The following is a 24,594-nucleotide window of genomic DNA, read 5'->3' as shown; positions in this document are numbered from 1 at the left end:
AAAACCATTTTTTGTAGTACTTTTTCCATATATTGTCTGTGGACCTTATCGAAAGCTTTTTCCGCATCTAGAGATAGTATAGCTAAATCTTCACTATTTCTCTTTAAATTTATCAAAGCCACTACCAGCCTGATGTTATCTGCAGCTTGTCTCATCTTTATAAACCCTGTTTGGTAATTTTTAATAATAGTTGGTATTACTCCTTGGAGTCTATTTGTCAATATCACTGTTAATATTTTTGTACAGTATCAATGTTTATCAAACAAATTGGGAGCTAGTTGGCAGATTGTGTGAGGTCCTTGCTGGGCTTTGGAATAACAGTAATATAAGCCTGGTTGAATAGTGTTAAGCCGATTCCTTCTCTAAATATCTTATCATATAACTGATATAATCTAGGTGACAGGAGATCAATATATTTTTTATACCATTCCACTGGAAAGCCCTCTAGCCCAGGTGCTTTACCAACTGCCATATTTCAGATTGTTTCCCTAATCTCAACTTCTGATATTGGAGACATCAATAGTTGTTTTCATGTGTTTTCTAGTCCCGGTAGTTAAAAAAAATTAAAAATTCCATAACCTCTTCCGGTTTACTATACAGGTCCGAATAGAATTTTAGGAACTGGTTGTTAATCACAGTTGGAGATGTATGCACCTCACCTAATTCACCGGTAATTGTAATTTGACTCAATTGTCCATTGCAAACCATAACAACTATAGTGGATTCTGATTAGCATATGTCCGGTAGAGACTTAAACCCAGTTTCTGGGTCATCCTATCAATAGCTACACAACCGGGAGTGAGTTGCCAGGTGTGATAGGAATGGCAGCCCTTTCATGTCTGGTCCTGTTTGTTTGCCTGGCGAATGAAGCCTTGCTGCAGTTGTTGTATGAGCTGCCAGAGGGGTCACACTCCAATTAGAAGAGAGATCTGGAGCTAGTCATGGCAAGTATCTGTTCCTGGTGCCCTTTTCTCCCTTGCACAATGAGAACTTAAGAACATAGGAAGAACCTGCTGGATCTGGCCAATGGCCCACCTAGTCCAGCAACCTGTTCTCACAGTGGCTGACCAGATGTTTGTGGGAAACTAGCAAGCGGGACTCAAGGACAAGATCACTCTCTCCTCCTGTGGTTTTCAGCAATTGGTATTTAAAAACATTGCTGCCTCCAACTGTGGAGGCAGAGCATAGCCATGTGGCTAGTAGCCATCGACAGCCTAATCACTGGGGCCGGGAGCACTATGGGCTTGCATTTGCCAGATTCAGCAACCTAGTCATAGCAGGTGCTGGTGGGGTACTGCGCTCCAAAGGGAGCTGCTGATAATCTAGTAGAGGTCCAGAGGAGACAGACTGAAATAGTCCCTGCTTCTTCCTGGTCCTCTGATGAGCGATGGCTTCAGCTGGGCCTGCTTGCTCCTCCCAAGTTGAGTCTTCTGCCCTGAAGACCCCTGCTACTAAAACTGTATGCCAGCCTAATGATGTTGGGCTTCCTGCCTAGTCCACCGTTACCATTGTACCTGAGGTGCAGGGGGTGATGGGGGAGAATTGGGGATCAAGGCAGGGCTCAGGGTGGGGTCTCTAGAGGGTCCGGTGAGGCATCTCTGAGATGGTTAAGCTAGCACAGGGGGCACAGCTCAGAGCACATGATACATACATGACACATACAGCTATCCTCATTCCCACCCTTGGATGAAAGCCTCAAACTCTTGGCTCAGGAAATCCCAGAGCTTTTATTAAAGAATTCAGTGCATGACTTCTGCATCAGCTCAGGGTACAGGTTCCCTCTGATCCCTTGAACTTCTTATATGGGATGTCATAGAACAACACTTGTCAAACAAAGAACGATTTCTAGGGTTATTCAAATAGGGGTTCCTTTCATTTTTTGCAATGTAGGTTACGGCAATCAGCATAGTGGGTTAAAGCAAATATGAGAGGTTATTGAAATGGTGCAACTTGCATTTGAGGCTCAAATTTTGAGGACCGGCCTCTCCAGATGCTTTTATCATAGCTGGTAGGAGGCATGGGGCACATAATTGATTCAGCACACATTTAAAAGTGAAGCTACCTACTTTTGCACCTTCAAGAACAATAAGCAAGCAGAAACACCAAAAGCCTCCAAAATTTACCGTTCTCTGAATCTGGAAAGTCGGTTCTTCTCCTGCCAAGTAATGTCTACAAAATGCATACAGTGGGGTTAAGTGTGCCTAGAAATGCATACAAAAAATGTATTCACTAATATAAAAATGTATTATATTAGGGAGAATTGCTTTGCAAAAATGTGTATATTAGGCAAGAATGCATTAAGACAAAATTGCATTTAAAATGCTGCTGAATTTTCATGAGGACTTTGTTTTGTTTTGTTTTGTTGTTTTGTTTTGTTTTGTTTTGTTTTGTTTTAAAAAACAGACATTGGTGCTAAAAAGCAGAGAACTGATTTTAAAAGAGAAAGTGAAATTGGCAGATATGGCCCTCCCGACAGGATATGTTGCTGTTCCTATCTGGTACTCAGTGGTAGAGTCCATGCCCTCTGTATCATTCAGAAACTCCATCACTTTTGCCCATCCAAACAATTCACCTAACTTTATCCACTGTGGCCTTGCAGTCCCTCCACCCGTGAGTTCCAACAGATCAGAGCCCTAAACGAAAATCCATCTTGACTTGTGGACCACCTGAAGACTGGCTACTTTAAGCTGATTGCATTTATCTGAGCGAAGCAGTATTTGCTGGTGCAGCGTCTGTGGGGATCTATCTGTGTCCCATGATGTGATGTCACTGTGCTCTGAAAGAATCAATCCTGGTGGCCTCATTTGGGAGGCTGTCCAGCCTTGGGCACTGGGAGTCAATAGTGCCCTTGCATCCATGACTTCTATGCTCATTCTTCAGCCACCCGAGACCTGATAGAGCCCCAGACTGGCTGCAGATCCCCTGAACTCAGTTTGGAGTATTTCCTGGGACGTTTCAAGTGTGAGTAGTACAATATTTATTCAACTTTTGTAGTCCTGTCAGGTGCTGGAATTGTTCAGAAAAGGGAGAGGTGGGCAGCTTGCATTAACACTGAGCCCGGTGGTTTCTCCTAGCTTAGGATTTTCATTCAACAAAAAAGGAAAGTGGGATATCAAAGAGGCAAAAAGCTCTCATGGGTGCTTTAATCAACTAACAGCTTGACCTTGTGCATGTTTAACCAAAGAAAAGGCCTATTGACTTCAGTGATACTTACTCCATAGTAAGCCTATTTGGGATATTGCAACTTATCTTTTAAGTCTTGCAGTGTGGTGGGACTACTTGTAAAGTCACTGCAATAGGCTGATTAAAAAACTCAGTTACAGATAGGTAGCCATGTTGGTCTGCCATAGTCAAAACAAAAAAATTCCTTCCAGTAGCACCTTAAAGACCAACTAAGTTAGTTCTTGGTATGAGCTTTCGTGTGCAAGCACACTTCTTCAGATACACAGTGTGAAGAAGTGTGCTTGCACACGAAAGCTCATACCAAGAACTAACTTAGTTGGTCTTTAAGGTGCTACTGGAAGGAATTTTTTTGTTTTAAAAAACTCAGGTGATTAATCAACTAAAAATTTGTCAGTTGGCTGGCAGCAGTCATAATAAATATTTAAATAAGTATTTATATTCCTTAATCAGCTGCAATGCAACAATATTTTCTCTTAGTTGTTGGTCAGGGTGTTGCAGTAATGAAATGAATGGATTCCAGCTCTTCGTTTGCAGTGGGTGGAAGCCCTGAATGGGTGTTGGCTGCTGGTTCAGTCTCAAAGTGACTTTGGAGGGGATTGATTTTCCTGCCATGAGCAATCACCCTTTCATTTTCAGGCACCCATGAAGGGCAATCAGGGCACATGAAATAATTAGCAAACTAATATGCATTCATGATTTTTTTTAATTTTATTTTTTTTAAAAAGACTCAGATACTCTGCAGGTGCTATACAGGGAAAGATGCCACAGAATAGAAATTTGACACTATGGCTTAAGCTGAGCCTTGGAAGAAACACTCTTTGTGGAAGAATATGATGCTGTTCAATGATTCTGCCTTAATAAGTAGACTGTGTGACCTACATCTCACAAGCAGCAGATGAGGTGATAAACTTGTGTGTGCCTGGGCCACTTTAGATTGCAGGTGGCAGCTGGTTGAATGATCCTCCATAACTCCCCACCCCACCCCCCGTAAAACTAGACACAAAGGGGAAGGGTGCTAGCTTAGATTTCCCAGTGCCATTCATGTTTTCTAGGTTCAGGGCATTCAAAAAAGAAGTATGGGGGAGTGTCATTCAGTCACATGAGTCCCCACCTCTATTTGCCTCCTTGTTCGATTATTTATTCATTTTATTTATATCCTGCCCTTCCTCCGAAAGGAGCCCAGGATGGTAAACCGCAAGCAAAAACACTATAAAAACATCTTTACAACAATTCCAGTACAGATGCAGACCTCAACTTTTAAATGTGTTGAAGGAAGGTCTTCAGCAGGCAATTAAAAAACAGCCTAGGAGGTTGTGCCTGCCTAACATTCCAGGGGAGTGGATTTGAAAGGGCAGGGGCCACTACACAAAAGGCCTGGTTCCTACACTGTGTGGAACAGGCCTCCTGATAAGAAAGCACCTGCAAGAGGCCCTCACCTCAGCTGGGTATATAAGGAGTGAGGTGATCTTTCTGGTTATCCTGGTCCCAAGCCATGGCATCTCCAGGCAGGGCTGGGAGAGACTGCTACCTGAAACCTTGGAGAGCTGGTGCCTATGACCATTGTAGACAATGCTAAGCTAGGTGGTCTGGGGCAGTAAAAGGCAGCTTCCTATGATGGGGTTCCTATATGTGACAAATGTTAATGGGTGTTGATGGCTGGCCAGGTATCTGGAGTGAGTGTGCCAGTGGGTTCCCCAGTGCTTTAGGCATGGGTCTGCCTTTACTGGGGCTCTTTGAAAGGCCCAAGAGTCGGCATGCCTTGGGTGACTTGATTGAGTTTGAGACTAGGCAGAGAGGAAGGCGCCTGCATTCCCTCACATCCCTTTGTCTAGTTGGTAAGCATCACTCCTGAAGGTAAAGGATGCTCTTGTGCCAGTTCCCTAAGCCTCTGCTTAGTTCGCCTTCCCTGGCAAAATGGAGTTCACCAGCATGAAGAAGCTGTTAGGGTAAGCCTTAAAATGATGGTGAGGCAGAGCCCCTTGCTAACACTTACATTGGTGGTGACTAATCACTGGCTTGCTGATGCCATTTTTAGAAGTGCAAAACACCATCAGCACATCAGCAATCACTCAATTCTCCATCTTCTCTTATTTCTTGGCCAGTTACCCACTGGATCAGAAATTTCTGTTTTCTTCTCCCCCGCTGGGTTTCACAGGTAAAAGGTTAACAGCCAATGCTACGTGGAGGAGATTTGATTACCTATTTACTATTTATGAATTTACTGCTATTTACTACTATTTACTGCTCACATGCCCAAATGGCTTCTAAGCGGTTTGCAAGTGTAAAATCAATTACAAAATCCATCAATTATTAAAAGGCACACACAATAAGACAATGCTATGAGAGCATTTTAAAAAATTGTAATTAAAATATACAAAAAAACCAGAAGCTAGTTAAAAAGCATAACAATTTAAACATTTAAACTATTGTGGAAAACTTAACTGTGAAGCAACCTTACCAACCCACCCTGCAACAGCTATGGAGAACTAGTTGAGTAGTCCCAGGATCCAGAATTGCTGTAAGGGGGGGGGGTGGCTTTGTCCCTGTCTCCCCTCCCCACCAAATAATATTTTTGATTTATTTATTTCAGCAACTTCTGCTGCCCGTAACACCATAGTTTATAAGCTTTGTGTTATAAAGTTATGTTGATATTGATATATGTTCCAGTTTTGTTATTGCTGTTATAGTGAAATTGCTATTGAGACAGTGGGTTTTGTTTGGGCTGCCATACGTCTGGAATTTCCTGGACATAGCTGGGATTCGTCTGTCAGAAATTGTGTCTGGGTGGAATTTTTTGGAACTCGGTTAAAATGTCCGGCAGCCCATATTGGCATATAGGAAGTGTTGATTTTTTGGCGAATTTCCTGAAAAAAATAGGTTAAAAACTCTCTTTTTTTGAGTTACACACACACACACACACACACACACCCGCCCCAACCAGCTCAGCAACTTTGCAACAACTTTTGTGTCTGGATTTTCACTTTTTGAAATATGGCAACCCTTGTTTTGTGATTTATTGTTCTCATTGTTATTGTAAGCCGCTTTGGGCATCATTTTTTGTAGAAAGGCAGCATACAGATAAAATGGAGGTGGTGGTGCACAATGGTGCTAATGTCATACAGGACTCTAATTTGCCTACTGCACTGAGGCTTAGCAAAATCTGATATAGAGATCTGGATAAAAGGACATCCAATTTTCTAAAGAGACAGGATTGCTCTGTTGGGAAGTTCCTTACAGGAGAAGGAAGAAGAAAGATGGGGTGAAAATGTGCCCGCTTGACTACACTGTGTTGACGACACTGCCTTTGTTTTCTTTTTTTCTTTTTTAATTAATATTTATTAAAGTTTCAGAAGAAAAATAAAAACACATTAATAAGCTAGGAAAATTTTAAAAGAAAAAAGAAAAATACACAATACAAAATACAGAATACAAAATACAAAAAGATAAAAAGAGAAAAAAACAGTTAAAAACAATTCCGTCTTTTCATAACTTCTTTTACATTTACTTGTTTCCCGGACTTCCTCATACCTCCCTCTTTTGTATTCCAATTCAGTTTGTTAGACCAGCAATTTCTTTCTCTCCTTTTTAATCCCAATCCTTAATCTTAATATATTATGACATTAGATTTTTACCTATTTAAAACCAATTTTTCCATTCTTTTAACCTTTTTAATCCTAATCCTTAGTCTTGATATATTTATAACTTTAAAACCTGTACAGCTAGAAGCCACTTAACTTCAATCCAACATCACTCTAACATTCAATAATTTACAATGTTTCTGTAAATAATCTTTAAATTTCTTCCAATCTTCTTCCACCGACTCTTCTCCCTGGTCACGCTTGACTACACTGTGTTGACGACACTGCCTTTGTTTTCATGGATGTCTAAGACAGGGATGTGGAGGAGCTCTCTCTTATGTTGTGTAGGTCCTGAGTTGATGAGAAATAACAATAAAAATGATTTTCTTACAAAACCAAACCCAGAAGGCTTTAATTGTTCCTTATACTCTTTGTACTCTAAGCATCCCCTGATTGGCCATGATGGATGATGAAGACGCAATGAGCGAGAGAGGCCTCAGCACCTCCAGGATGCGATATGATGATGAAGATGGTAAGTTGACTCCACATGTCACAGTTTGATCTGTCTGCCTTCCATTGTGGCCACTAGCGAAGGCTTGCACCCTTGTACACTCCCTTTTTATGGGGCAACTGAACATCAGCATGAAGAAAATACAGTCGTACCTTGGATGTCAAACGGAATCCATTCTGGAAGTCCCTTTGACTTCCAAAACCAAAGCACGGCTTTTGATTAGCTTCAGGAAGCTCCTGCAGCCAATTGGAAGCCGCAGAAGCCCTGTTCAGCTTCCAAAAATTGTTCACAAACCGGAACACTCACTTCCATGTTTGTGGCGTTTGGGAGCTAAAACGTTCGAGAACTAAGATGTTTGAAAACCAAGGTACGACTGTATTGTCCTTGCATGTTTTCCCTGTTCAGCTTCTATTATTATTATTATTATTATTATTATTATTATTATTATTATTAATTTTAATTCACTTGTTAAAATGACCCAAAGTGACTTAGAAACACACCAGAAATACTAAACTAATCGTAATAAACACAATCAACCAAAACCTTTATGGGCACAAAGCTCGGAAAATCTGAACTTCAGAAGAGCCTGCTGGGTCAGGTCATTGGCATATCCAGTCCAGCATCCTGTTCTCAAATTGGCCAACAATACGCCTGTGGGAAACCTGCAAGCAGGACTGAAGTACAACGGCACTCTCCCCTCCAATGGTTTCCCGCAAGTGGGATTCAGAAACATTGCTTTCTCTAACTGCAGAGGCAAAGCAGAACCATCAGATGGGCAGGGTACAATTACAGACCCCCCAAGCATCCCTTTTTATGGGGCATCTGAACATAAGCATGAGGAAAATATCGCCCTTGCATGTTTTCCCTGTTCAGCTTCTACTATTATTAATAATAATTATTATAATTAATTAATTAATTCACTTGTTGAAATGACATACAGTAGTATCTTGGTTCCCAAACTTAATCCGTTCCGGAAGTCTGTTCCAAAACCAAAGCGTTCTAAAACCAAGGCATGCTTTCCCATAGAAAGTAATGCAAAACGGATTAATCCGTCCCAGACTTTTAAAAACAACCCCTAAAACAGCAATTTAACGTGAATTGTACTATCTAATGAGACCACTGATCCATAAAATGAAAGCAATAATCAATGTACTGTACTATAAAATAAATAAGACAGTAATGTAGATAATGAAAAATTTAAATTATTGTTTTTTCTTAGGCGCACTGATGATAGTCATTGTTTGGATGGGGGGCTTTTATCCATTTCTGCAGTCACACAATCAATCAATCAATCAATCAATCAGTAGCTGAACTGGGTTCCACACAGTCACAAAAACAAGTCACAAAAAATAAAGTCACAAGCCACAGTCACAAGTCAGTCCCATAAAACAAAGAACAAGTCACAGTCCAAAAAAAATTGAAAAAGCCACACAAACAAAAACGCAAAAAAGCAAAAACAAAAGCTCCAAATATCACCTCTGTGTTGCGTGGGTTCTCAGGACTCAACAGCCAACAGACTCAACAGGAAGGCTCTTTTTTTTTTACAAACGACAAATGGAACACACTTGACAGGATGCGGAACATGTTCATCTTCCAAGGCAAAGTTCACAAACCGGAACACCCACATCTGGGTTTGCAGCGTTCTATTTCCAAGTTGTTCATAAACTAAACTGTTCTAAAACCAAGGTACCACTGTAATAAAACCTTAAACTTTTTTTAAAAAAAACCTTCCCCATACAGGGCTGCCTTCAGATTTTTTCTAATGGTGGTATTTCGGGCGTCACATAACTCCATACCCTCCAACAGAGCCAGGGACAGAATGAAAGAGAGCTCAAGAGATTTGTTGGGAATGATTTTGGAGCTTTGCCCTGTGGGCCTTTCTCTTTCTTCACCCTCTGATCCTCCCTCCCTTGCACTCTCTCTTCGCCTCTGTCTCTTCCTCTTCCTAGCAGATTACCATTCCATCTACATTGGGGTGCCAGTGCCACGTGGCTACAGGAGAAAGAGGCGCAGGAGGAGATCGTCGTCCAGTCGGGACAAGAACGGTGACAGTGAGAGGCATTATGAGCGCCAGGACCGCTCAGACACAGACGACGGGGGCAGGATCAGCTATGAGAATGGAAACGACAATGCCAGCAGGACTAGTGAGTAGGGAAAGGGGGAGACATAAGGCTAAGAATTCCTTAGGATCATCATGATTATCTCAGCATCACTGCTCTCAGTATACATGGTACCGTAAACACAGTATTGGCTCCAGGTTTTGGAGGAGGTGTGCCCGTCCTGCAGCAGGTCCTGGGGGCTCTTGTCGCTGGGTCCCCAGCAAATGCCCAACCATGCCAACCCTTGCTGCCAACCCTGCCTAAGTGAAAGACCACTTGCTGCCTCTGGGAGCCCACAAGCTAAATTTTGACAGCGGAGAGGGAGGGCAAGCGATCACAATTCCTTGCAGTCTGCATGAAGAAGGAACAATGCCTGATTTCCACACAGCTCATCATGCATTATATGGGGAGTGAGGTAGACGCTGCAGAATCAGAAAGAAGTTGAAAACACATCTCTACAAGAACTAAATTGGTGACTCTGCATATGCAATCAGATCTTTCTTGCCAAGATCATCCAGTCCCACTCCCTACCTGCACTTGAGGGTGGGGTTCGTTTGTTTTTTGTAGATTAACGTTTGCAAGACAGATCACGTTATGCTACCAAAAAAAGGAAGGTTGCATGCTCTCTTTGACTAAGGAGCTAGCAGAGCCCTAGCTAGGTGATCTTGCGCCCCTAGCAGAACTGTCCAGATTGCGCCCCCTGGCCACTGACAAATTAGCTCTTCTTTCTGCCCCTCCTCCAAACCTCCCCCGCCCCCATTCAATTCACCCTCTATTTAAAACCTTTTCTTATAAGGCAATAATCAATATTCTTATTTACGGACATATTTTTAGCCAATTTTGCGCCCCCCTCTCACCTGTGCCCCTGGCAGGGGCCCACCTGGCCACCCTCTAGCTATGGCCCTGGGAGCCAGAACTCCATTGTTGCTTGAAAGCTTAAAATTAAAAGGGAGAGAGAGATGTTTGGGATAAAGTATCTGTTTGCTGTGGGAAACACAGAAGTGAAGAGAACACACACACACACGGTTTACCATTTTAATATCCTCCATTGCGAATGGCAGAGTCTGCAGACTTTGCTTTGGAGGCCAACATGGAATTGTTCACTCCCGTCTATTCCATGCAGCCTAGTCTGTAAGCTCCTTAGGAAAGCTTAGCATTTTGCATACCAAAATAGTTGTCTGCTTTCCATGGTGCACTCAGTAAGGAACTTTGCTTGGGTTTTACAAAATCATTAGCACAATGTCCGTCATTAGGGTGGGCAGGGGCGGCCAGAGGCCAAGAAGTTGCAAGGATCCCGGGAGGGGGAGACCAGTGTGCCTCTTTGTTCTGCACACAGAGACACACTGCACTGCCCATCTCAACTCTCTGGTGAGGCCCTTCTCCATGGCTAGTTCAGCCACTCAATGTTTGGGGCAAAGGCCCAATAAAACACTGCATGATGTTTTCATAGGAGTGAAGTAATGATGGATATTAATTAAGGGGCAAAGATAAAACCAGTCATCTGCTCTTGTTGTCCTCTTGTGTTAGACAACTGCTTTTTACTGTTGTAAATCCAAGATCCACAATTGGAGGCAGCGATGCTTCTATATACCAGTTACTGGAACCCACAGGAGGGAAAAGGGCTCTTGACCTTAGATCCTGTTTGTGGGTTTTCCTTTGGGGTATCTGATTGGCCACTGTGAGAACAGAGTGCTGGACTATATGGACAATAGGCCTCATCCAGCAGGTTCTGATTCCCTGAGACTGATGCTTTACCTATTTTGTTTGTCAGAATTAACGAAAGGACGAGCTATTGGTTTCTACTAAGGATTGAGATCCAAATCTTATGTTCCTGTAATTTCAGGCGCAGCTCCCTCCATAGTGGTTAGAATTGGATTGAAATTGTTGATATAATAATCTATGGTGTGATCACACTTGGAATACTGTGTACAGTTCTGGTTGCCTCACCTCAAAAGGGACATGGTGGAGCTGGAATAGGTTCAGAAAAGACCGATCAAAATGATCAAGACGAAGGAGCAACATTTGGGGCTGTTTGGTCGAGGAAGGAGAGGTATAAAGGGACACGAGGGAGGAGAGAATAAAGGGACACGATAGAAGGGCATTAAGATATGGATTCCATGTGGAAAGTGGACAGAGAGGTATTTTTCTTCCTCTCCAATTATATTAGAATTTGTGGGTATCCAGTGAAAATGAATGCCGGAAGATTCAGGACTGATAAAAGAAAGTGCTTCTTGACACAACACATAGTTAAACTATGGAAATGTCTCCCACTAGGGTCAGTGGGATGGCCACCAACAGAGATGGCTGTAATAGAGGATTAGATAAATTCATGCAGGAGAGGGATATTGATGGCTATGTTTCCCTGCACTGTTGGAGAAAGTTCTTGTTGGCATCCGTCTGTCTCAAGCATAGCAGCCAACTCCTAGGGGCCATGGGGGATTTAGCCCCCACAATAAAATATCTGAGGGGACCGGGCCCCCACAAAGTTGATGGGCATTCCCATTCAAATGGTGTGCGCGCACTGCGTCATGCAGTCAATTATGCAGGGCTGGGTTTGCCTGGGCCCCCACAATATTTTATTCAAGTTGGCACCCCTGGTCTCAAGAGACAATGGAGTACACTTCCAGGGGTGAAAAACCGCTGTGTTAGCCGCATCAAAGTGACCTCCCCGGGGCACAAACCTGGGCGGTGTGTATAGATAGAGGTCCTGGGCTGCCCAAACGACAGGACCCCTCCTCCGTCTCACTAATATGGTCCAAAGGAAAGGCAGAGCAATACATTTGGCACCAGCTTGGCTGCAGGAGTTGCCAGAAGGACGTGTACAAGGTGCCATCCAATTGCCTTTGTGACTCCATTCCACATTTGTGTAGAGTTTACTCCTTAGCCTTTTCTTTTCCTGAAGATACCCTGCAAGGTTTAGGATCGGAGTTTTCCTTTTCCTTAGATGGGCTACCTCCCCAGGTGGATGAGTCCCATCTCCCCTCACTTCCCTCTACAGCACATGCAGAAACCGCCTTTTTGAATGTTGGACCCATTCTTGGCCTCGTCCACTCAATCCGCCGGAGTCTGTCTCCACACGCAGGGCAAATCCCTAACTCACTGAGGGTTTCAGACCAATCTGCTCCCCTCACCTGCTTAGCTGGCCAGTCGAGGCTGTTCCCAGGTGTGGCTGCTGTCACATGCAGACAGCTTCTAGAGCCACAGGTGAAAACTGAGTGCAGGGTGGGGACCAAAGGTGGACAAACTACCCTAGAAGGAGCATGATGTGTCCCCTAACACCTTTGAATATCACCGGTGGGAAACCGGGGGGGGGGGAGTGCTGTTGTGCTCAAACCCTACTTTTAGGCTTCCCGCTGAGTCACCTGGTTGGCCACTGGGGACAGGATGGTGGACTAGATGGGCCCCCTTTGCCTCTCTTCTAGTGTTCTTTACTTCCTGTTTTCTCCGCAATTCCTGAAGTGGAGCACAGAGAGAGCTTGCACATCTCACTGAAGATGTTGCAGAGCAGCACAGAGATGGAGAAGCACAAGGCATTGGAGCTTTCCACCCTCTCTGCCTCTGGTAATGTAGTAACCAATCCCTCCTTCCCCAACCTGGTGCCCCCCAGATGCTATAGACTACAGCTCCCATCAGCTTGTTGGCTGGGAGGACACCAAGTTAGTGAAGGCTGACCCAACCCATGCTGAACAGAAGCAATTTCTCACATATGTGAAACAAATAGGCCAGCTGATTCAGCCAATTTTAAATTCCCCAGATCGACGGGCATATCAGAATAAAATTATTTTATCAAAGCACCTGTTTTTCTTGTGGCATTGTCAAAGGCGCTTCCTCAGAATAGTTTGCAGCAGGCGTTGTCATGTTTAACATTTCTGGCTGTGAAGGGATTACATATACTTTTAAAAGGACCTGTTGTTTTCCATCTTCTCTACCTCACTCCTCTCACTACACACACCCCCCCCCCCCCCGGCACCAACAGGCCCACCTCTTCTGAGGCATCGCGTTTATTTGGTAAGTTCACGTCATGAGAGCTGAGGGCAAAGGAAAGGGCTTCCTATGCCCTGTAATCTGCTCAGTAAGCTGTGGAGTTTAACTAAACAGGGTGGATAAAATAAGTCTGAGGGTCTTGTTTTTTGCTGCTGCTGCATTTTGGTTGGGGTTTTTTTGGGTGGGGGGGAGGGTTGTGTGTAGTGCTGTGAATATTTCTTCAGCCAGGAAAAAAATGGGGGACAGATTCCAAACATTTCCAGGTAGGAAATCATTTCACATATTTTCAATATCTTGGGGTCTGGAAAGCCCTTTGGCTTTCACTTGAGAGTTTTTTGTAGTCTGCCTTGTGGTCTTGTTGAAGGTTTTGTTACCATCTAAGGGACACCTGCGTAGGAGTCTTGATTTGCCTTTTCATCTCTTTACAGCCCAAGGGGAGGTTGGGTACTGGATCTGACACTCCCAAAGGAACAAATTTGGATTGTGGATGGCAACCCCCAGGGGCTGTGGCGCAACCAAATTCTTTCCCCTTAGACAGGTGTCTAAATGTAAGATGAAAGAGCATTTTGGAAACTGTGGTGGCTGAAATGGTGCACTGTCCACTCAGAGGAGAGGCACCGAAAAGAATGTGATAGACAACTACTCCATGTAAAGCTACATGGATGCCTAAGCAAGTGTTGTGCATAAAGGTCAGAGGTAGAAGGACTGGTGTTTTAAATCATCATTTCTATTCATACTGTGATTTCAGGTGTGCATTTCTTGCCTTTGGCATTTGGATTTGCTGCTGTCTTTTCTTCCCCTCTATCTGATAGCCCCCATATGTTCTTCTTCAAAAGAGTCTAGGAATCTTTTTTTTAAAAAAAAAAAGAAGTGCAAAAATTCTGTGTCTAGTTTGATTTGAAGCAAAGGAAACCAGGTGTCTGTCTTTATGAGTGATGGAAAGCAGTTATACTGCTAGAACATGTCATCAGCTGTTAATGAGGAGGGAGATTGAGATATTTTGTGTCTATATCCTCTCTTGTGGTTTAGCTACAGCTGAAATTTTTTGATTCTATGGTACAATTTGCTGTGCAGCCTTCATCTGCCATACATACCTGTTTCTTCTTATGCAAAGATTTATGTGATATAATTAGCTAGTCCTGAGGGGTAGCTAATACATTTGGGTCTGAGATTTAGTAGGCAGAAGCCTGTTTTATCAGATGCATGAAGCTGGCAGAAAAGGTAGTGGCTATATAAATGCATGAGCTGAGATACAGGGTAAGGAAAAGCAAGTAAAAAATAAATAAACTGTGATCTGATACTAGAGGTATGAGACATGTAAGCCATGCATGTGTGCTGGAACTTCAAAATACCCAAGAAGCAGTTCTGATAACATCAAATGAAGGACAACTGGGGGGGGTGTAGTGTGAGCCTTGTACATTTGCACCATGAAATAGAGTGTTACTGAATTCCAGGACCAAAGCATCTCCCTCCCAAATTCCCCTGGCATCTTTTGTGTTGAAGTATCAAAGGCCCTCAGAGTCTCCCAGTAGACCAGACTGCTTTCTGCATGCTCTCTTTCTTTCAACCAGCCTTCCCTAACATAAAGTCTAAATGAACATAGCAGTTACAAGATCTCTCCATTTGCAGAAGCAATGGTAATGCATACAGCCTTCCTATAACTTCCATCCTCCCCAAAATATGCATCCAAATCACTGTGGGGTCTGTATCTGAGACTGAGGTACTGCTTGCTGCTCATACCAGGCTGTCTTGGGGCGTGAGTACCCGTGTGCCACTCCAACAAATATACGGTATCTTCTTAATCATGCAAGAGAGTACAGAGGTACCTCGGGTTAAGAACTTAATTCATTCTGGAGGTCTGTTCTTAACCTGAAATTGTTCTTAACCTGAAGCACCACTTTAGCTAATGGGGCCTCCTGCTGCTGCCGCGCCGCCGCTACACGATTTCTGTTCTCATCCTGAAGCAAAGTTCTTAACCCAAGGTAATATTTCTGGGTTAGCGGAGTCTGTAACCTGAAGCGTATGTAGCCCGAGGCACCACTGTAGCTGTAAAGCAGGGGTGACTACTAGCTCCTAGCCCTCTGGGACAATTTCACTGGCCCACAGAGCCCCCACCAGTTTTTCTGGCAATGGCAATATGAGGAGAAATATTGAAAAACACCACAGTGCTGAGGTGAGCAAATCACCCCTCCTCATTCCTCAGATTGAGCACCTGATGAGCAGAAAGGGGGGGGGACACCTCCACGGATCAGCAGAGGAGTGAGAGGGGGGTCTGTGTGTAGGTATCTGCCTCTGTGCGTACATGTCCCATGTACATGTGAGAGTGCACATGAGAGATTGTGGCCCCCAGAGAAGAATGTAACCCTTAGGCCCCAAAATACTAGCCCCCGCTGCCTTAAATATGTGAGCATCTGAGGCACTTTTGAAATATAATGTCTTTAGATATAAGCATAATCAATGTTTAAGGTTTTTTTTTTTAACCCACCAATCCATAGTTGTTCTATTGAATCAGAGCTTCAAAAGATTTAACCTGCTTCTTTTGGAATCCTCCTTTTAAGATGGAAGACACCCCCATCGCCCAACTGGAGCAATCAAAAATGGATTGTGTTTTGCAGACCTTCTGGTTCCTTCAGTGATAGAGTTTAAAGCTTCTCCCTCCCCCCCCCCCGCCGTCTTCCAGGTGTGTTTTATACTTGGCAAACACAGCTAGGCTTCAGTGCCTTTGTTGGTTTGACTGCAAAGAAAGAAAGGTCTCGTAGGTGAATGAGCACTAAGAATTTGCCCTGGCTGTTCTGTTTCCTGCCCTCCACAGCCACTCTCTCCGCTTTCGCAAATGACTCTTTGTCTGCACCAGTGACCCCAATCAGAAACCCAACACAAGCAGGTTTAGAGAGAGGAAAGACCTGTAAAACGACCCTAAGATCATCCATTCACACAATATTGAATGATGGAGTTTCCTCCAGGCGGATAGAATGCCTCATGGATCCCAGCAAAAGCTGAATGCAGCCGAGGTTACGTGTTGCCCATAGACAGATCGGCTTAGGCCTTAAGCTGGGGAAATGGGAAAGGAAAGAAAAAAACCCTTATTTTCTATTTAAATGTCCTCCTTTGTTTTCTGTTTGTTTCTGTGACTGGTAGTTTTGCTGTGATGTTTTTTAATTATTATTTTGGGTTTTGTTTTTCTAATGCAGTAGCACACAGTTGAAATGAACAAGCAGCTAATAGGCCAGTTAACTGGTTAAGCTTCTGGAGCGGATGCAAAGTGGGGGGGGGGGGGGCCTTCATTTTTTTCTTTTTTTAAAGCAGACACATAGAATTGTAGAGTTGGAAGGTTCTAGGTCCTGGTGACTCTGTGCTTCCTCCAGAGTCAGAAACAGTAACCCTTTGAATGCCAGTTGCTGGGGAACAGTAGCAGGAAAGAGCTGCTGCCCTCATGCGCTCCTGCTCTGTGGCTCCCAGGGGGCCACTGTGGGAAGCCAGATGGGGGGGCAGAGCTGTCCTTGGGATCTTAATCCCCCTCCCATCCCCACAGCCTCGTTGTTTTAGTATTTAATAATGGCTGCTTATTGTGCACCCTTTGGCACCATGGAAACATGATTTCTAAATTTTAAATAAATGAATAAATGAATAAGAAATCAATTGTACAGGGAGATAATTTTGCAAATCCAAGAATCTCTCATTCCCAGGAAAGATCTGCTGGTCTCCTGGGATATCTTAATGAACCATTAAAAAGGGAAAACTTTTTTATTATCATTTGCTTGTGCTGTACCAGAAACATTCAGATTGATTGACTGATTACTTTTATATCCAGCCTTTACTCTTTCTCCCTTTCTCTTTCTCTTTCTCTTTCTCTTTCTCTTTCTCTCACCTCAAGAAAGCATCACTTTAAATGAGAACACCTTAATCAAAAATGAATGTGCCACCAAACATTTGACATGGACATTTGCATGGCTGTTCTCCATGAGCCAGTCATGTGGCTCTCCTTTGGAAGGGAATCCAATAAGTAAAATTCTGCACAGGAAGGTTTGGAGGAAGTCTTGGATGCAAAGAATCAGAATCGCAATTCTCCATAAGTGATTATTGTCACATACTCTAAAATGGGATACACGTTTTAAAAATGTGCAGAATGCAGCTGCAACAGATTTGAGGGGAACAGTATACTATAGACAGATCATATAATCCCTATCTGGTATGAACTGTTCTGGCTGCCAATTCAATACTGAAATCAATTCAATGGGTTTTCCTTTCCATGGAAAGCCCTGAACAGTTTAGGAGCCAGATTCTTGAAGGAGCCCCTCCACCTATATATGCCGGCTTGGGCCTCACATTCTGCAGGAGAGATCCTTCTCAAGTGGGATGGGGCTCCTCTGTGACGGTGCCCTTTCTCCCAGGGGCTCCTTTCCCCCACTCCTTTCTCCCAGGGGAAACTGCTCTTTAGCGCTCAGTCAGAGCAAACAGCCATTCGAGTTTGGGCAGGACTGGTGTTTGCTCTGATTTAGAGATAAAGAGCAGGTTTTCCCTGGGAAAGAGGCAGCATCAAGGGAAAACGACTCAGCCCCGTGCTTTCTAGACATGGGACAAACAGAACTGTGGGTGAGCCCTTAGTTGGTTAAAGTGCCATTGGTAGGTTAATTTCAGCACCACTTCTCTAGTTTGGGAATATATGTTTCTTAAAGGAGCTTCACTCCATATAGCATTCCACACATTTTCTGCTATTGGGAACTTTAAGTCCTGCACCAAAACCTCTTGCCAGCATGCCTGTGGAACAGACGGTAATATTTTCACTGTTTTTATTCACTGTGGGCTCATCCACACTTCTGCTTTCCTGTGCTAGAGAGGTTTTCCACTTGTCTCATGCTTTCTAGTCATGGATTCAAATGGTTTTCTGTTTGCTCCACTCCTTTCCCTGGGAAAACCTGCTCTTTACTGCTGACTTGGAGCAAACATCAGTCTGTGGAAAACACAATGGGCATTTGCACCGATTCGAGGATGAAGTGGGAAAGCAGCAGTACAAGTGGAAGTGTGGGCAAGCCCTGTGATGCTGCTATAGGCCAAATGCAGCCTTCCAAGCCTCTCTGTCCAGCTCATTGGACTATCCCCAAACCATCCGCCCTCCACAACCTTATCCCCGCTCCTCAGGCCACGCCCCTCACCTGCCCTGCTTCACATCCTTCTTGAGTGTTTTTGCCTGGATAGAACTCTATTAATTCCTCTTTGTTTCCTGAATAGCAAGTGTGTGTGCAAACTAGTCTACTGTACGGAGGTAACAAGTGGGCGTGATCATCCCACACTCTCCCCCAAACACTACCACACACCCAGGCACCCTCTCGTCTGATGATCCATGCAGATTGAATGAGCACGGGGCTGTATCACCCCCTCTTTCTGCTCATCAAATGTTCAATCTGATGAGTGACTAGGAGATGATTTGTTACCCACAGCAACATGTGTCTTCTTCAAATTATCCCCCCACCCCCCACCACCGTTTGCCACTGTCATCAAAATCGGTGATGGCAAAAAATTAGGCCCCCTAGCTTGTAAACCCCTGAACTAGATGAACTTTGAAGTTGCTTCCGGCTCTGTGGTTCTATGATAATCAGTTTGATGAATCAATTGCTTTTGCTTAAATATATTTCCATCACTTCTTTTTTTTAAGTCATCAGTTAGAATCATAGAATCATAGAGTTGGAAGAGACCACAAGGGCCATCGAGTCCAACTCCCTGCCAAGCAGGAAACACCATCAGAGCACTCCTGACATATGGTTGTCAAGCCTCTGCTTAAAGACCTCCAAAGAAGGAGACTCCACCACACTCCTTGGCAGCAAATTCCACTGTCGAACAGCTCTCACTGTCAGGAAGTTCTTCCTAATGTTTAGGTGGAATCTTCTTTCTTGTAATACAAGAACTCACAAAAGCTAAAAATTGCAGGCATTCCCTTCTCTTGCAGTGTAATACTGGCATACAGAATCGGAAACCAGTGCTTTTCTCCCAAACTATGGTTTGATTCATATTCACACTTATATTATATAGGTTTAATTTATCTAAACATTTATGATTAATGACTATAGTCTCCCCCCCCCCCCCGATTGGCACACTCATAACTCGAAAGTGCATAAGAAGGAGCCTCCTGGATCATGCCCATGGCCCATCTCGTCCAGCATCCTGTTCTGGACTAACCACTTGTGGCCAACGAGATGCCTCTTATGGGGAGCCAGTAAACAGGATCTGTGCTCAAGTGCATTCTCCCTTCCTGTGGTTTCCAGCAATTGATGCTGTGGAGGCACAGCATAACTGTTATGGCTAGTAGATAATAATAATAATAATAATAATAATAATAATAATAATAATAATTTATTATTTATACCCTGCCCATCTGTCTCAGTTTCCCCAGCCACTCTGGGCGGCTCCCAATTGAGTGTTAAAAGCAATACAGCATTAAATATTAAAAACTTCCCTAAACAGGGATTGCCTTCAGATGTCTTTTAAAGATAAGATAGCTGCTTATTTCCTTCACATCTGATGGGAGGGCGTTCCACAGGGCGGGCACGACTAGCGAGAAGGCCCTCTGCCTGGTTCCCTGCAACCTCACTTCTCGCAGTGAGGGAACCGCCAGAAGGCCCCCGGTGTTGGACCTTAGTGTCTTGGCTGAATGATGGGGGTGAAGATGCTCCTTCAGGTATACTGGACTGAGGCCGTTTAGGGCTTTAAAGGTCAGCACCAACACTTTAAATTGTGCTTGGAAACGTACCCCTCTTCTCCATGAATTTGTCTAATCTTCTTCTATAGCCATCCGAGTTGGTGGCCATCACTGCCTCCTGTGGGAGTGAGTTCCACAGGTAATATCAGGTACTATTGGGAAAGTGCACATCCCAAGAGGTTTCCATTCAGGACCCCTTGCCATATCGCTGGAGATGCCAAGGTATAACTCCTCAACTGCTTGCACTCCCAGAGTTTTGCCCCACCAGCCTCTGCATAATTGCAGAATTGCTTGCATAATCTGGGGCAGCCACTTGAGACTGCCGTGGGCACTACCGCCCACGTGAAGCAGACAGGCTCTCCAACTTTAAAAACTATGTGGGACCTTTTCATGTTCTTACAGTGGTAACATTTGTAGTGACATTTCCAGATCATTAGCAAGCTGTGAACTGAGCAAACTCAGACCCAGAATTGTTGCTGCAGAGGAAGGAAGCTGCCTTATAAGGCAGACCCTTGATTCACCTAGCTTGGCTTTATCAACACGGCTTCTAAGGACCTCTCCCAGCTCTACTGAGAGACGCTGCTGATTGAACCTGCGACCTTTGCATGCCAAGCGGGTGCCACAAGCAACTCTTCTCCTAACACCAAGCTTTGGGTTGTTTTGTTAACATCAACATCTTAACCCCAAAGACCCTTGGGTGCTTTTGTGATGGAAACCCTAAACCAGAAATAAATTTGCCAAGGCTTTGAAGTCCACTAAGCACTTGACGATATCACCTTCATTCCAGTAGTTTGGCTTCAAGGTTCTTAGCAAGTAAATCAGGCTAATCTATAGTAATAGCGAACATCCTATTCTTTTGGGGCCATTGTGATTCTTTTGGCAGAAAAATAGGAACATTCTCCAGGAGGGAAAGCAAGTTGCACTTAGCACACATTTGCCGCATTAGGATTTCATCTTATGACCACACACACATATATATACATATATACACGCTGAAACACAAAAATGCTCGCTGTTTGTACCCAGTGTGAAAGAACAAGCTGGAGGATTTTGAGCACAGACATTTTTATAACCAGATTAACTTCTAACACATTAAAGCTAACTTTATTGTAAGCAGATAGTGCTCACCTGAGATCCACCACATGGCACCACGGCATTCAGGCACGATCAGGCCACTTCCTGGTGAAGTTTGGACTGTGTGCAGCAGACCCACCTTGCTGTGATGGGGAACTGAGTCAGTTGGTCTGCCCCTGGAGTCTCATGTTACATCTCTGAATACTCGGGGCGGGGCGGGGGTGTTCCAGAGAGACTCTGTTTCGCTGTGGGGAGGTGAGGTGAGGAGAGCTATTGACCCACTCTCTCCTGAGAGTCCACCTGTATTGCATCCTCGATGAGCAATCCAGTAGAGTTGTTCCAGGTGGTCCAAAGGCTAGCCATAGCAGAAGTGATGAGTGACCTTCTGGAGCACTCAGCACCAGTTTGCATGGCACTCAGTGGATTAAAAAGTTGCTCAGCTCCATAGTGCCTTGCAAAACTTGCAAATTCAGTCAAGGTTCCAGTACTGTGCCTTCCCATATTTTATGGGGTCTGTTTCAGTATATATAGCCTGATGGTGCCAAGAAGACACCTGCAATGATGTAACCAGCTTTCTCACTTGATCCTTGTCCATCCTGCCTGGTGAAACCCAGTCTGAGCAGGTTGACCAGGTGGGTCCAGGGTGTGGTGATCGGCACCCACTGCAATGGAACAGCACCTGCTTCCCTTAAAAAGGCAGTAATGCACCCACTCCGGAAAAAAGCCCCCACCCCTGGACCCTGGGGTTTGTAACAACTACTGCCTAGTCACAAGAGCAGCTGGGGGTGTGGGGGAATGAGCTTTGGAGAAATAATCCACATCATCTTTGCTTGTCTGTGGGACAACTCATGGTTTGCTGAAGAAACTTGTGGGTAATGGGTGCATTAGCCTCCCACTTGAAATGCTGGTGATGTTAGAACTCAAGCCTGTCTTCCAACATCAATATTCGCAGTTCCTTTATTTTCTGAATTTGTTTTTATGCCCATACACACATGCAGTCTATGAACACACACTAGCTAATGGGATAAGGCCGTCCTGCCTGCTGCCTTGCATGCTGCCAAAGATCTAAAAACCATGTGAGCGTGGAGATTTAGAAGAAAATCTGCCAAGCTTGTTCTCCGCAAGCAGCGCTGAGTGGGGCAGTCGAGCAGCCAGGAGCTTCCTTCACCCTTCCAGTTCCTTCACAGGGAGGCCAATTGCACACCATGCATTTAAAGCACAAAGAGTCCTGGGAACTGCCCTTCAACCCTCACAGGTCTACCTGTTTTGCATGCGTTTGTCATTTAAATTTATTCATTATTTAAATTTGTGTGCTGCTTTTCCATACAGGTATGCTCGAAGCAAATCACAACAACAAAAAATACAAGCAATACAAGAACAAACGAATACTAAATCATTTTGAAACGTAACATGACAGTCCAACAAACAGATTGGTTAGAATATGTGAACTTTATAACATTTTAAAGTCATTGTAAAACAAACTAATAATTGAAACATATCAATTAATGGCAAATATAATGTAAATATATGTCTTTTCTGTCCCATTTTTGCATCAGTCTGCAATTTTAAAATATCTGTACAAAATATTCCTATTTAGATATGTACTTTAAAACACTTTTCATCATAATTATGTGTTTACATATGTATTTTATCATAATGTGTGGATTTTTACTTTATCCTAAAATATATAATTTTTATGCATTTTGGTACAATTTCTAAATTAAGAATAATATTGAATAATTTGGAGAAGTGTGAAATCTGAAAGGTTACTACTTTCCAATCATTTTATTAATCCAAGAAGTGTTAATAAATGCTTGTATCCAATGCATAGCCCTACTCAGAGTAGACCCACTGAAGTTAATGGACATGACTAAGGTTCATTAATTTCAGTTGGGTCTACTCTGAGTAGAGCTTAGTTGGAGACAACCCTGGGTCAATTCAGTTTAAAGCACACACCAAACAAACCCCTCTCCCATCCCAACATTTAGGAGGGCAGCACAGAAACCCAAGAGCCAGCTCAGCTTCACAGTTTGCTTGGACTATCAGGTCCCAATCTCATCAAGCTCCAAATAAAAATGATCTCTTCAAGCCAACAGTGCTCTGTTTCACCATTGTTTTCTATTTTGCCAATCGTTCCATATTTCAAGCCCTCTTTGTGAAAGGAGTTAGGCATGAATTGCTAATTATCTTCATACTGATGGGTCCTGAATGGGCATATTGTTTTTTAATGAGTTGTTACCTCAAACAGCTTATTATTATTATTCAAACGGTCTTTTCATCTGAGGTGCTGGGACTACTGACGGCTATTTGCCAAATTCTGAAATTGTGAATCTGAGGGGCCTGGGCCACTGAAAAATGCGCAAGGATTTTGTTGTGCCAAAGGGTTTTCTGGCTTAATAGAATAATAATCTAGGTTTGCAGTTCTTTGGTTGACTTGTCTAAGATCCAGGACAAAACTAAAGAATCCATGGCAGATGGTCATCCAACCTGTTTTTTTAAAAAAAAACTCCAATGAAGGAGAGTCCACAACCTTCTGAGGAGTCCATTCTGCTGTCAAACAGTTTTTACTGTCAGAAAGTTCTTCCTAACGTTTAGTCAGAATCTCTTTTCTTGCTATTTGAATCCTACCCTCCAGAGCAGCAGAAAACAAGCTGCCTCCATCTTCCATTTGACACCCGTTTGATATTTGAAGATTCCGAAGTCACTTTTTCTGCCATTAATGAGTGGAGAGATTCACTTAAGTACAAGTGGTTTGGCAGGTGGTCTCTGCCTGCATCCGGCCAATCTCCACATTAGTTAGTACAATGGTACCTCCGGTTAAGAACTTAATTCATTCTGGAGGTCCGTTCTTAACCTGAAACTGTTCTTAACCTGAGGTACCACTTTAGCTAATGGGGCCTCCCACTGCCGCCGCACGATTTCTGTTCTCATCCTGAGGTAAAGTTCTTAACCTGAGGTACTACTTCCGGGTTAGCGGAGTCTGTAACCTGAAGCGTTTGTAACCTAAAGCATTTGTAACCCGAGGTACCACTGTAAAGGTAAAGGGACCCCTGACCATTAGGTCCAGTCATGGCCGACTCTGGGGTTGCGGCGCTTATCTCACTTTACTGGCTGAGGGAGCCGGCGTACAGCTTCCGGGTCATGTGGCCAGCAGGACTAAGCCGCTTCTGGCGAACCACTGTACCACTGTAACTGTGTGCAATTCAGGGCAGGGGCACCAACTCCTGGGGCCCAGCCCTTTCGGCCAAAATGCGGCAGCAGGAGGAGCTACCAGCCATTGAAGCCGCGCTGCTACTGCATTTGGTTCTGCCGTGGCTCCTCCTGACCTCCTGATGTCCTGCACACAATGTCGGCCCTCACAAGCTGGCACCTCTGGTTCAGGGGTTATTTTTGCCATATGATTTCTCTGCAGGGAATCTGCCCAAGGCACTTGATGTTTGCTCCCTGCGCGTGGCAGCCTCTGGCCTGGAT

At 43.9% G+C, this 24,594-nt stretch overlaps 1 protein-coding gene across 3 annotated transcripts in view; it reads left to right on the top strand.

Annotated features, from left to right (window-relative positions):
* The first annotated feature begins 2,890 nt into the window (after positions 1 to 2,890).
* SLC4A5 (solute carrier family 4 member 5) overlaps positions 2,891 to 24,594 on the top strand; it is an 86,189-nt gene continuing 64,485 nt past the window's right edge. The window contains exons 1-3 of one of the 3 annotated variants that reach the window (XM_081017315.1): positions 2,891 to 2,961; positions 7,205 to 7,293; positions 9,222 to 9,416. In XM_081017315.1, the coding sequence (XP_080873441.1) occupies positions 7,221 to 7,293; positions 9,222 to 9,416 (268 nt within the window). In that variant the 5' untranslated portion in view covers positions 2,891 to 2,961; positions 7,205 to 7,220. Of the gene's footprint in view, positions 2,962 to 7,204; positions 7,294 to 9,221; positions 9,417 to 13,341; positions 13,380 to 13,468; positions 13,619 to 24,594 lie in introns of those variants that run through there. The other 2 variants (XM_081017317.1, XM_081017316.1) reach the window with 2 other exon arrangements.

The sequence above is a fragment of the Podarcis pityusensis genome (genome assembly GCF_964106645.2).
Source record: "Podarcis pityusensis genome assembly, chromosome: 8".
In the NCBI taxonomy this organism is placed as follows: Eukaryota; Metazoa; Chordata; class Lepidosauria; order Squamata; family Lacertidae; genus Podarcis; species Podarcis pityusensis.
The sequence above is the reverse complement of the archived record's forward strand: the minus strand, read 5'-3'. Positions and strand labels throughout refer to the sequence as shown.